Consider the following 12,678-nt stretch of genomic DNA (forward strand, 5'->3'; position numbering starts at 1 on the left):
TGACTGTACTGTACTACAATAGTTTATAAATACTAAAACACAACTAGTTTGTTTTCATCAGTAAGAAAGTTTTGCCCTGATTGGGTTTAGATAACTAGCACTGGAAGAAGATAACTGACTACTTTTATGATGCTTTTGCTTCATTTTCTCCGCTATACTTTTAGTCTCACATTAGTGCATGTGCGTCACCAAACCTCCTCTATAAAACATTAGAACTGTTTCATCAGTAAGCTAATAGTGAGGTGTTTCTAACAATATGTATATTTGTTACATGATATAACCATGGTAGATAGCGTGTTGGCTGTGAGGATACAAGTTGTAGAAACAGCTTGCGATATTTTAGATAACTTGTTGGCCTGATGCACTTGATGAGCACAAAAAATTTAATTACGCATTTCTACTTGCATATTAGCATTATGTATCTGGCCACTTGCAGGGTTATACTGAGAAACTGAGTCAGCTATGGCCGCAGCAAGAGCGGAGGTTATAGAGCAGCTGAGAAGTAACTTGATATGTCACATTTGTATGGAGAGAAGAGAACTACGCCTGCTGCCATGTCAGAACACTGTGTGTCTCGCTTGCTTGGGTGAGTATTAAGGTCATCACAAGTTTATAAAAACAAACCACAAGATATCTTAGAATAAACAATGTTCTGCATTCCTCATCTTATAACTGTACTGCAGTACTTCCCTCGCTTAGGTGTGCCTAGACTGTAATCAATTTAAAGTTTGAGTATCTAAACTTTCGGGAGGTCAAGCAGGCAATGTGAAGTGGTGTTTACTTTAGAGAGAATAGTGGCAAATGCAGTAAGCAAAGCAGAGACTCCCAGATGTCCGTACTGCAGAAATGAGCTGACTTTGTCCCTCTCTTTCTACCCACTCTGTAGACTGGCTGCTGATTTTGAGAGAGAGTTTGACAGATTAGAAGAAGCAATGAAGGAATGTAGCCTCCATGATGGTTGGTAGAGAAAATTTACTAACCGCCACTCTGGTACTATAAGTATATTTGTTTCTCTGGAAGTGTCAAAAGAGAAATTATACTATCACTTGCTATTTTATTTTATTATATGTAATTGTTAGATACACAGAGAGACACACTAAAGTACCTTACAGTGTTCAGTTTTCACTTTGTTAGAAGTCACTTGTGAGACTAATGGATGTATCAGACACATTGACTGGTATTGTGAAGGCTGTCAAGAGTTCATCTGTACAAGGTAATAATTACTGGTAAAACTAGTCTCTGTTTACTAAACATTTGCATCTTGACTTGGGCTAAAGAGTTTATTATATACAGATACTATTAGCAAAGATCACATGATTATGATAACACTGATGTTTTATTATTCAAATTTTATTGACTGGAATTATTGACTTCTCCTTATGAGTAAACAAGTCGATGATATGTAGATATACGTTAAACATAGAAGTACAATTACATGTATTTCATTATCAGTCAAAATTATTTGTCATTCGGTTGAGTTACAAGTGGAGACAGTTAACCTTTTACCTGCTATCATTAAGATGCAGTAAAAGGAACACCTGCACAGGGCCCGATCCAGACCACCAACTGGTTGACTATGAGAAACTAAAGGAAGAGAGCTGTAAGAAATTTGAGGAATGGAGGGAAACCAAAAAGACTGAAATTGACTTGCTAGCAACCATTGTTAGTATAAACCTTTTCAGTTTCCTTTAATTTTTAAAACAGTTTTCATTGCCCATAAATTATAGTAATTGTACTAACAACAATAGGGTAAGCTAACGCCAGTAGATGACTCTGTGTATCTGAGAGTATGTGAGCTCTCTGATTAAGATTGTTAAGGAACTCTGAATAGGATACATTGTATTAGACTTTTAGTTTTATACACTTGGGTAAAAGTCAGTTTATATACTGAGTAGTTTGTTGTTTGCTGTCAATGATCTTCATAATCTCCTACCCATTGTATGCATTTCATGTTTAGAGAACTGGAATTGCTTCTGAGATGAGACAGGAGATAGCAGGTGCTTCCGATGACACAGTTGCTGATATTCAACTGAAGCATGAGCGTATGAAAACCTCACATAAGATTCTGTCACTGAAGATCCTTGAGGAAGGAGAAAGAGCAGTTCTAGACTACTACACTGATGGTATCAATCAGGTGTCAGACACTGAGTACATTCGACTTGTACAGAAAATGACTGTAGGTAGGTGTACACCTGAAAGAAAAGAAATAGCATGAAATCTGAGCTCGTACAAATGGTTTTTGCTGTTATTTTCTTAGGGTCTATTGCTTCTAGCTAATAAAAGTGGTACACATGTGATCACGGCTTTGTAGAATTTTGTTAAAATGTAATCTATGACATTTTTTGATTTCATAATCTTGCTCAATTTTGCTGAATTATTTAGCACTGATGTTACACAATGGATAATCACATAACATGAGTCAGTGCATCAATGTTTATTTCTGCGATAATTATTATGTTGTGTTTATCAAGGGTGAATTCTCGTAATTAAATATGTTTAGTTTAAATAGAAAATACTCAGTTTAAACAAATCATAACTCTTTCAATGCTTTAATAAATATATAATATTCTTTATCATTGTATTTCTATCATCTTTATGCCACTCTTCTTCTTTGTATAATAATATAAAATAGGTCATTTTCATAAGAAAAGAAAATTAATGGTTTCAAATTTGTGGTTTTTAAGTCAATATCGTTATTTTCCCTTGTGCTTGTGTATGTCTTATATACATGTATATTTGATAGCCTTGAAGAGTAACAACAAGACAACTGTTAAAAGCTGTAGAGTAGTAATGTATGAGCTATGCTACTCCGTCACAAAGACATCTGAAGGACAGTTGGCAGTGGGAAGGAATAGAGGGTTTGATATATTGGACAGTGAGGGAAGGTTGATTAGGACTGTGGAAGTGCGCAACAACAACGTAATCTCAATGCAAGAGTATAATGGAAATATGTTTACACTCTGTAAGGAGCCTCATCCTGGTAGTAAGAGACATGTTATAGTCTTTAGTAACAGTACCTATAAAGAGGTCAGGAGATGGCAAGTTCCTGACTATAAGAATATTAGTCAACTCACAGTTAGTAATAACAAGGTGTATGTGTCAGATCCAGAGAATAAAAGACTGTGTGTATATCCTGTAGATTATTACTACTCAATGCTTCCTTTCTTTTACCAACCACCTACCTACATTACTCACCCTTCATTTAGTACTCCCAACTACTTAGTCAGCTGCCCAGTAAACTCTATTGCCATCAGTGATTCAATAGCTAACAAGGTCCACTGGAGATGTCTGAATGATGACTCTGTAACATGGACCAGCTCTGCAGTGTCCAAACCTCGTGGTATTTGCTGTGGTGTGAAACGGGATATGTGGGTGTGGTCAGCTGGCGGTAAATTCCTCATCAGACTTTCTTCCCATTCAGGTTAGTAGTTAGGTACCATAGTGTTATATTGCAGTATATATATAGCTCAAGGAAGATGTTCTTAACCATTTTGAAAAGACTCATAACTTCATTATCACTACATCAACTATTGAACTTTCTATAATCTCTGAGCATGTGTACTGGATATCAGCCCTTAACTTGGCAGCAGACAAAAAGTTGACTTCTATCACAGTCCTCTCTATCAGTTTTTGTGTAATTAGGATATACTAGATTTTACTATTTTAGTTCCCCATTCACCATAAATATTGTGGATATCATGTTACAATTTTGTACCAGAGTTATCGTATGAATTTAGTGACTGTTATTATCCTAGTAAAGCAACTATTACTTGTATCATTACATATTATATAACATGCAACCTAAATAAGTATGTTATCAGAACTAGAGTTAGTTAATTTTGTTTCATGACTTTCGTTTTAATACTGAACATGTTTCTAGTTATTTAATAAACTTTAAAAACTATAAAAAAATTTAGTTGAATTGATATTTCTAAACAACTGCTAATATTTAAAATAAATTTGATACTTTGATTCAGCGAGATGAATAGTAAAATCCTTAGTATTACAACTGTCACAGGTCATTCAAAAGTAACAACTTGTTAAGAAAGTGTTTTCATAATAGACAATAAGAATTTCCCTGTCTTTTCAAAAAACCAAAAAAATTATAATTTGAGATTTCATAGTTCCTTCTGGCATTCTAATTAAGTTGTAATTCTAAATTCAAATTCTGGCAATGGTGGGAATCTTTATCAATTTTGAAATAACCAAAAATGAAAAATGTGTGTATTTTATAGGTGAGATGAAAGCGAAGATAACACACCTTATGTTTGCTAAGTTTACTGACCAAGAAAATTTTAGTGACATGTGTATTAGATCAGATGGTAAAGTCCTCTGGGCAGTTTCTAGGGCACAGGGACTGCTAAGGCTCAATATCACTTATGTATAAGTGATATTGATATCACTCAATATCACTTATGTATGGTGTTTTATTTTATAGGTGATATAAAAGAGGAGATAACTCACCATATACTTGCTAAGTTTCCTGCCAAAGATGACATCCATGACATGTGTATTCGATCAGATGGTAGAGTCCTTTGGGCAGCTGCCGGGGAACAAGGGCTGCTAAAGCTCAATATCACTTATGAATAAGTTATCGTTTTTGTTTTGTTTTCCCTATTGAACATTATTGCTTTAAACCATTATACCAGTTTGTATAAATATTTATGTACTGCACAATATGTGATATTAACTATACATAGATTTACAATTATGTTCTACACTTTCCTTTTGTTGTTTACACATATTAAATAAGTTTCTATTGCTTTTATTTTCCATTGGTAGGTATATTTCTGTTTCTGTGTCAATGTAATCTTTCACGACTATTTGTTTAAAATGAACAAAAACAATAATATTGTAAGGATTCTTAATTGTAAATAAAGTTGTACATAACTTTGTTGTAACATTATTCTTTGTACACAAGCAATGTTGGCTACTATACCAAAGAATCACAAGTTATAAACTTACCAAAACATTCACAATGTTGTTGAGAACAAGAAACTGATAGTCTTGATCTAGAATTACAGAAGAATGTATCAACTTGCAGGAGAATGTATCAAAGCATAGGTCCTGCGGGGAGTCGTCTACATTGTAAAAACATTAAATAGCTTCCTATAAGAGAAGATAACTTCTTGTTGTGATGGGAGACAAAATTAACTGATAAGGATTGCTTTCTAATTTGCTTTTGTAAATCTTTCAAGTTTTTCGAAGAAATATATAAAAACTTATGATTAATTAGATTAACCTGAGGATAATAAGATTAACCTGAAAATAATAAGATTACCCTGAAGATAATGGATTATATGTGGCAAGTCATGTTTGGGTTGGAAAGTTTTTATTTCGTTGGATGAAGTCATTGTGCACAAAAAACTTATAAGTAGTTGCAAAAAATTGGAGCAAAGTGCTTCCAAAATTTTCAAGTCCAACCTGAGTTATTAGCGCTTCGGTGAATTAGCAGTTGCAAGAAACACAACTAACTGTACCATTAGCTTATGTACCTATACTAGCTGGTTAAATATTACTACAAACAATCAATGTTTAGACTTACTAATCATGCTTTACTGTAAACAGCCTTATGTTCCATTGTTCATTTTTGCTGATGACTTTACAGTATAAGTTTTGTGTCTTAAAAATTAATCAGCTTGTTTCTAATTACGTTTAGGTTTGAAGCAAAAAAGATTGTATGAAGTGTGTTTTATCACTATTGTCGTTTTAAATTATAACTGCTACTCATTCTACTCTCCTAGTTCAGAAACCCTTGTAGTTGTTAAATGAGAAATAATTCATGTACAAGTATGTTTAAAATAAATTAAAACAATTTACTTTTGAAATAATTTATGTTTAGTTAATACATTGGTATGGAAATTCTCTGTTTGACAGGTTACAATTTTCAACAGAAAATCATTTTATTTGAAGTCAGTCTTTAAGTTTTTTAAGAAGATTCACAGATTTGTTACTAAAGGGCAAAATTTGAATCAAGGTTCAATTATAAAGACATGATAAAGTGTATTATTTATGTTAAAGCTTCCATGTTTGTGTTGCCATAGCCGTCAATTTAAATGAACTGACTACTACACAGTCCCAAAATTCTGCGCATACAAATATTAGGATGACTCAAATTTCGACCAACGCGGAACTTGAATCTATGACAAGCAGTTTTTTAGACGGACACTCGGAAGAACTGGCCCTCAAAATAATTGCGTCAACCTTTATTTTCTGGTTTTTTGTGGCAAAAGAAGCAAACATATAAACAGACAGCAACCAATAATAATATAAATATTATTATAGCAGTACCAGTAGCAACAACCTGAGAGGAGTTCAACGTGTAAACTTGTAATAAAAACACAATGTGAAATTCTGGACCACCAGAGTTGTTCACACAGTTTTTAATATTTAATGACAATCTTGGAGTCAACCAAACATTTAAACAGTTTTCCTTTTGCAAATGATGAGTCACATGAATATGAAGGCGGATCATATGTACTTTATTCAATACGTACATTTTGGACTGTGCAATGATTAAAACTACGCAACCTTTTCTCCTGCCAATTATTTTAATTTTTACATTTCCAACTTTGAAAAAGTTTGTATTAGATTCAGCAAAATACCATGAGATAATATTGTCATCTAGTAAATTTTAAAACATGTTCATAATTTCACAGATTTTTTGGTTTAGCAGTTACAGGGAGCACAATTTTGAAATCATTATATGTTCAAAAAATTTAAAGTTCCTAGCTGTGTTACCCAGCATTGCCTGGGCATTAAAATTCAGCTTCAAAACATTAGGAAGAGTTGAGAGTTGCTTGCCACTCGCTATTAGCCTCGCACATGGCCAATGAAAAATTTGAGTAGGTTTACTAATGAGAGCTACGACATTTATCATTGGAGCTGTGCTATTACTTTATGTCATGAACTAAAGCGCTAGCCTATTTGCTCCCATATAGCAACATACAATATAGCAACATATAGCAACATACACTGCCTACCGAAACGATCAAGCGCTGTAGCTCAGCTAGTAAGGTAGTTGACTGGTGAATGGAAGGTACCAAGATCAAACTTTCTGCATTACAAATTCTTTATTCCAAGAGTTTGATAGCTATAGCTGAACACATATACACATAAACATGTCTGCTCTCCATCTTATGGTTGGGAAATCAAAAACTGTTTATTTGATAATGATATAATCAGAAGTAATAAACTAACATTATTGTTGGACAGTTGCTCGCAGACTTAATGGAAAGTATGAAAAAATAAAAAGTAACAATTTCTTTTAATCTGGTGTTTGCTGAAGCCTTAGACATTTGCTTGCATGTTTACTTCACATCAACAAGTCACAGTAGGCAATATGTCATAGTAGCATAGTAGGTAATGTGTCATAATTGAAGTTGGGCAGAGTTGAGTAAAGTAGACAAAAGTCCTTATAGATAGCGGAGCCTAATTTTCTCCTATTGAAAATTCATTTATGATACTTCTGAATTAGCATCTAAACTGAGAGAAACGGTTTGAGCTAGGTAAGTAACTAGATTAAAGCAAGTATTTATGGTAAAAGGCTTATGGATAGTTTACATTCCAGCTCAGTACAATCAAAACAAACTATCGTGGAACCTGTATTTGAATGTCACCTTTATTTCCATGCCACCTCTATTACACCGCCACTATGGGAGAATCGTTGAAACATAGAAAGCCATCATTTAAATGAAGGCCACTTCTATTTGAACTTTACTTAAACTTGACATTGTTGATTTTTATGCACCCATAATAGCAAGTGATCAGTAGAATATTTTCCATAAAGTCGTATTAGTAATGCCTCAATTACATCAATAGCAATCAGTTTTTTTATTGGTTTTGTTCATTTCAAAATCTTTGCAACTCTTTGGTTTTGCAACTCCAAGTTTTTTTGTTTTTTTTGTTAAAACTTTGAGTGCAACACCACAGAAATAGAAATACCTATCAGGCCAATATCATGTTGAATCAAGCTAAGATTAGTTTCATGTTTTACGCGGCTTGATATTTCCATGTATGTAAAATGCGTTTTGCGCATTTACAATGGAATCTGTTTACTATGTACTTTGAGGTCAATGTCTTAAAGGTTGACTTGCAACAAAATTCACATTACCGTTATTTGATATGAAAAAATTCACCATGTCTTACTCTGTTGTGTTGTAGGTGCAAAATATGTGGAAAGGTGATTACAAGCTCTTAAAAGCTCAAAAACGAACAGAAAATCGCAGCCACACGAGACCGCGGTAGTTTGGATTCCCTTTCCAAAACGGTTCAAATGTGATGTAGTTGTGAGAAAACGGTTTCTGTTTACACTTTCTTGCACCTTTATTTGTCGAAATATTTTCACAAATATACTTCACGCATTCAATAAAACTATGTCTATAATTGTTCTTACGCGTCTGTTTTATCGTCATTGTAATGCTGTCACTTTTAGCACTGATATCTTATAACTTACCGTAAAAAATCGTTAAACTTTTTAACCTTAGCTCGAAAGAGTACATATCATTGTCTGATAATTATGACGAGCCTGTTGGTCACCTGTGATAATCGAAAAGTGCTGCAAAAATGGTCACATGATCAGAGAACGACTTGACGATTGAATAATGCCGAAATAAAACTGTAAAGTAGCGAGCATCTATATTCGATACGGGGTCTTCGGTAAAACCCGAAGTGTTTGTCATAAACTAGTGCTACGATAAGTTTTATATTGAACCTTTTATTGGCCTTTCAATTCACATGAGAACATACGTGACAAGACGATGACCAAATGTCGTGGTCGCGTCATCGAAATAAAGAGATTCTAATCTACGGGCGCTTTTTGTTTTTGAGCTTGTAAGAGATTGTAATTACATTTCCACATATTTTGCACCTACAACCCACCAGAGTAAGACATGGTGAATCTGTGAATCTTTTGATACTAAATAATTGTAATGTGAGTTTTGTTGCAAGTCTATATTTACCATTCTTTAAGGCTTTTTTATTACAATCAAGTTTTCTTTATTTGCAGAAAAAAGTAAATTGCATCCCGGAAGAAGGTGGCTCTGCAAAAAACGTTGTTTGGACGCTAATATTGACTAGCTCAGGAGGGCAAGAGAAAATTTGAGATCAAAATACAAAGAAAATGTGGAAGAAGTTTAAATGCAAGAAAATTATGAAAAGTTTTCAAACAAAGGCAAAGGTCACAATGCAACTGGGTGGAGCAAACAAAGCTAATATTTTGGTTTCAAAACGTGAATTTTGGTTTTTAAATGTAATATAAACATGATTCATTTATGTCACTTGTTCTGTAACATATATTTTTAGCATTTTATGGAGTATTATTATTATTAATATATAACTTATTAAGCTTGCGGGTTGGTAGCGTACTCTTTGATAGCATCATTGTGATTATATAGACTCAGGGTGCAATGGATTGACAATTATAACTACTCTTCTATTGCACATAAAACGCCGGTTTTGGCTGGAAACTGTATCAAACATATTGATGAGCAAAAAAAGTTGTTATGCAACCTTGTTAAATGTAGTTGGGAAATAAAAACATGCCTTCAAATTTAGAATGAAATAAAAAACTTGAAAACCCCAAGAAACTGCAAAGCCTGCTGTAAGGTCATTGGACGTTAATTGTAGGCAATAGATGTCAACTGGTAAAGACATGTGTCAGCTTTTCTGTGCATATTTGTTAAAAAATGATAAAAATTGGCACTAAGCAAGCAATTTTTTGCACCTAAAAGGGTTGATCTAGTTCTGCCCAAAAAATAGTGTGAAATATAAATAGCATTCCTTTCACTCGAGATTCGGTTAAATTTGTCATCCAAAAATTATTGCAAGGCGTTTGAAATATAAAACACAGCCCTTTATTTGAATCTGACCTCCAATAAAGAGCCATTTCAGTGATTTGATAAAAAATACAGCGTAATGGTGATCAAAAAAAGGTTTTACAGTTATTAGATCCAGGCTATTCATTCACCTTGTATCCCTTTGATTTTCTTCATCAAACCAAAGCCAACAGACTAGGACACAGCTCTTATTATAGTAAAGGTTAATTCTTCCAGCTACTCAAGACATTCCAATCATATAGTTTAAATACATTGACTGGCCATTCCTCGATACACTGAAACATATGCATGACCTGATAAGCATACCACCTCAAAGAAAATCTATGAAATTAAGATTTATAAATATATGTTTGTTCATTTTGGTCATTTTTTTATCATCTCAACTTAGCTCTTTGAGCATAAATCTAGTCATAGTTTTTAAGTAATCCTATATAAGTATAAGGTATTTTACTGTAAGCTGTGAGCAAAGAAGCATCAAAATCTTAGTTACACCTTTTTAAGTAGTTTTATGATGTAACCAGCTTGGCTGGGTCTGTCTTTTGGATTTGTACAATGTACAAAGACTGCTGATGTCTTTGAAGGATGTAAAAATTTGCAAATAAATAAATTATAATATTTTTTTCCTATGGAAACTATTACAGAAGTAGGCACTGAACAACACAATGCACTATATTTGGAGTTATCACAACAATACCAATTGTCAATTAGCCAACCAAACTTATTTCATAATGACAATAGAAGCCCACACCATTAGATTGTTAACTTGTTAGTTGTTGGATACTGAGTGATAATGAGATGCACAAAAAACAATATAACATTTGACTTATACGGTTGTCACATTTCCCTAAACAGCTTTACATTTTCAGAACAGGTTTAGCATAGAATTGCCTAGAATAAGAGAAGCTACAATGTATATGAATAATTTGGAGCAGCTAAAAACATTTCGTGTAAATTTGAAGGCAACTGATACAGATCAACAGTCTCGTATTATTGATTTGTCAAGCTCACATATCACCAACCTCTTTGCTCATAACTGCATAATTTGCTAAAGGGATTATGAGGCAATTCTTTCTACACAAACAGTTTCAGTAACATATTCACTCTGTCTTGACTCGACTAATGTTATACTCACCTTCACATAAGTAGTGTTGATGAGCCGGCAAATCCAACTAGAAGCAATTTTTTTACTCCATCAATAGTCATGTTTGTGACTGAGGAAAGCATCATCACTGCAAGGAAGATTATCCAACAGAGTCTATATGTATTTGTAGATAAAGCCAAAGAACACACCTCGTCTGTCGCATGCTAGAGTTTGCAGTTATATATGGATTATTGACACAAATACATTATGTTTTGGTTTGTATGTGGATAATATATCGAGTTGTTGTTTTCATATGAATTCGAGACAAATAATACAGCAACAGTGTAGACCAGAAAGTGAAGCACTCGATAAGATCACAATTTATTTGTAATAAAACAGGAAATTGATAGATTTAAAGAATAGACATGAAGAGCAAGCAATTCCCAAAACGGAATTTTATCTAGACTAATGCTTACCTAAAAACTTTGCAAAGAAGATTTGATTTTTAACTCGGCTAGCCGGACTTCTAAAAATCTACTTTAAATCATTTCGTTATGTTTTCTAAATTATTATACTTAAGTAAATATCTTGTTTGTTTACCAGAGTATTCATGGTATTATTCTAGTAGTTAATAATTGTTAAAAGTCTTTGTAGTAATTCCATACAGCTTCTGTCCATAATACTCTGTTTTATGATCTTTGTTACATGATTTCCTCTAAGTACATTTTAAGTAGAAACTGACAACTTCATGTAATACACTGACAATTATTACAAAACAATCAATAGTCTGTAGTTGATTTGTTAAATAATAATTCCTTATGATTATGTCATGATAATTATTACCTAATTTGTGGTCAACAAATTGTTGTGATTGATTAATTCAAACAATTACTACTAAGCAATGGTGTAATAACTTTAGGTGTGATAGCTTCAATCTACTTGTTTGTTCACACCTTCTGGTATTCCGACTATATTTAATATTTAGACTTGCTGTATAAATTCTAAATTGCTTTGTGTTTGTGTCTCCTAAAAATGTTAAACTGGGCAAAATTGATGTCATGAATTATAGCACTTACTTTGTGTTTTTTTTATAAACGAGAGCTGTGCAGTCCTGCTAGTCTAGCAATACTGACATTATCACCAGACAAACAACAATTGATCTCTTCCTCATAAGATTGAGTGCAAGTATGTCTGAGATCTATCATAACCATTCAATGCTCATAATCTGAAATGGTCCAAAGAGTTACTAGCAGGAGTGAACAAAAGTATAAGCTAGTTTAATGTGGGCGGTGATAAAAAAGGTAAACATTGAAATATTAGCTCCTGCGTATAACATACATGAGCTGGTACATAAATCAACTGTACTTTGTAATGTACCTATACAACTGCTAAATCAAAACCTTTGTAAAATTCAGGTTGGGTTTTAAAAGTTAAAAAATAATATCTCAAGTGATATCTCACTGACTCCAATACAAACTTTCCTTGAGTTGGAAATGCAAGATTAAAACATTTACCAAACAAATTGCATCGTTTTAATAGTTTACAACCCGATATGTACATTTATACAGCTACTCATTGAATAGAAGATTGATGACATACTTTCATGTGTATTAATAAGTTTCTGAACCAAGAGAGTGGAAAGACTTGAAGATATTAGTTAAAACATCAATAGCAATAAAAGAAAACACTTCAGTTAATCCTTCCTACCTTTTTTAATTTTTATTTTATATTAAAAACAAGTTCAATAATCTTAACAAGCTT

General features: G+C 33.1%; 1 protein-coding gene across 1 annotated transcript in view; it reads left to right on the top strand.

Annotated features, from left to right (window-relative positions):
• Nucleotides 1-440: 440 nt before the first annotated feature.
• The window catches only part of LOC137401410 (uncharacterized), a 388,865-nt gene continuing 376,627 nt past the window's right edge, over nucleotides 441-12,678 (top strand). Inside the window, exons 1-7 of the mRNA XM_068087740.1 lie at nucleotides 441-586; nucleotides 787-957; nucleotides 1,135-1,213; nucleotides 1,521-1,662; nucleotides 1,958-2,180; nucleotides 2,744-3,421; nucleotides 4,439-4,897. Coding sequence (XP_067943841.1) covers nucleotides 463-586; nucleotides 787-957; nucleotides 1,135-1,213; nucleotides 1,521-1,662; nucleotides 1,958-2,180; nucleotides 2,744-3,421; nucleotides 4,439-4,590 — 1,569 coding nt within the window. The 5' untranslated portion in view covers nucleotides 441-462 and the 3' untranslated portion in view covers nucleotides 4,591-4,897. The remainder of the gene's footprint in view (nucleotides 587-786; nucleotides 958-1,134; nucleotides 1,214-1,520; nucleotides 1,663-1,957; nucleotides 2,181-2,743; nucleotides 3,422-4,438; nucleotides 4,898-12,678) is intronic.

The sequence above is a fragment of the Watersipora subatra genome, chromosome 8 (genome assembly GCF_963576615.1).
Source record: "Watersipora subatra chromosome 8, tzWatSuba1.1, whole genome shotgun sequence".
NCBI lineage: Eukaryota > Metazoa > Bryozoa > Gymnolaemata > Cheilostomatida > Watersiporidae > Watersipora > Watersipora subatra.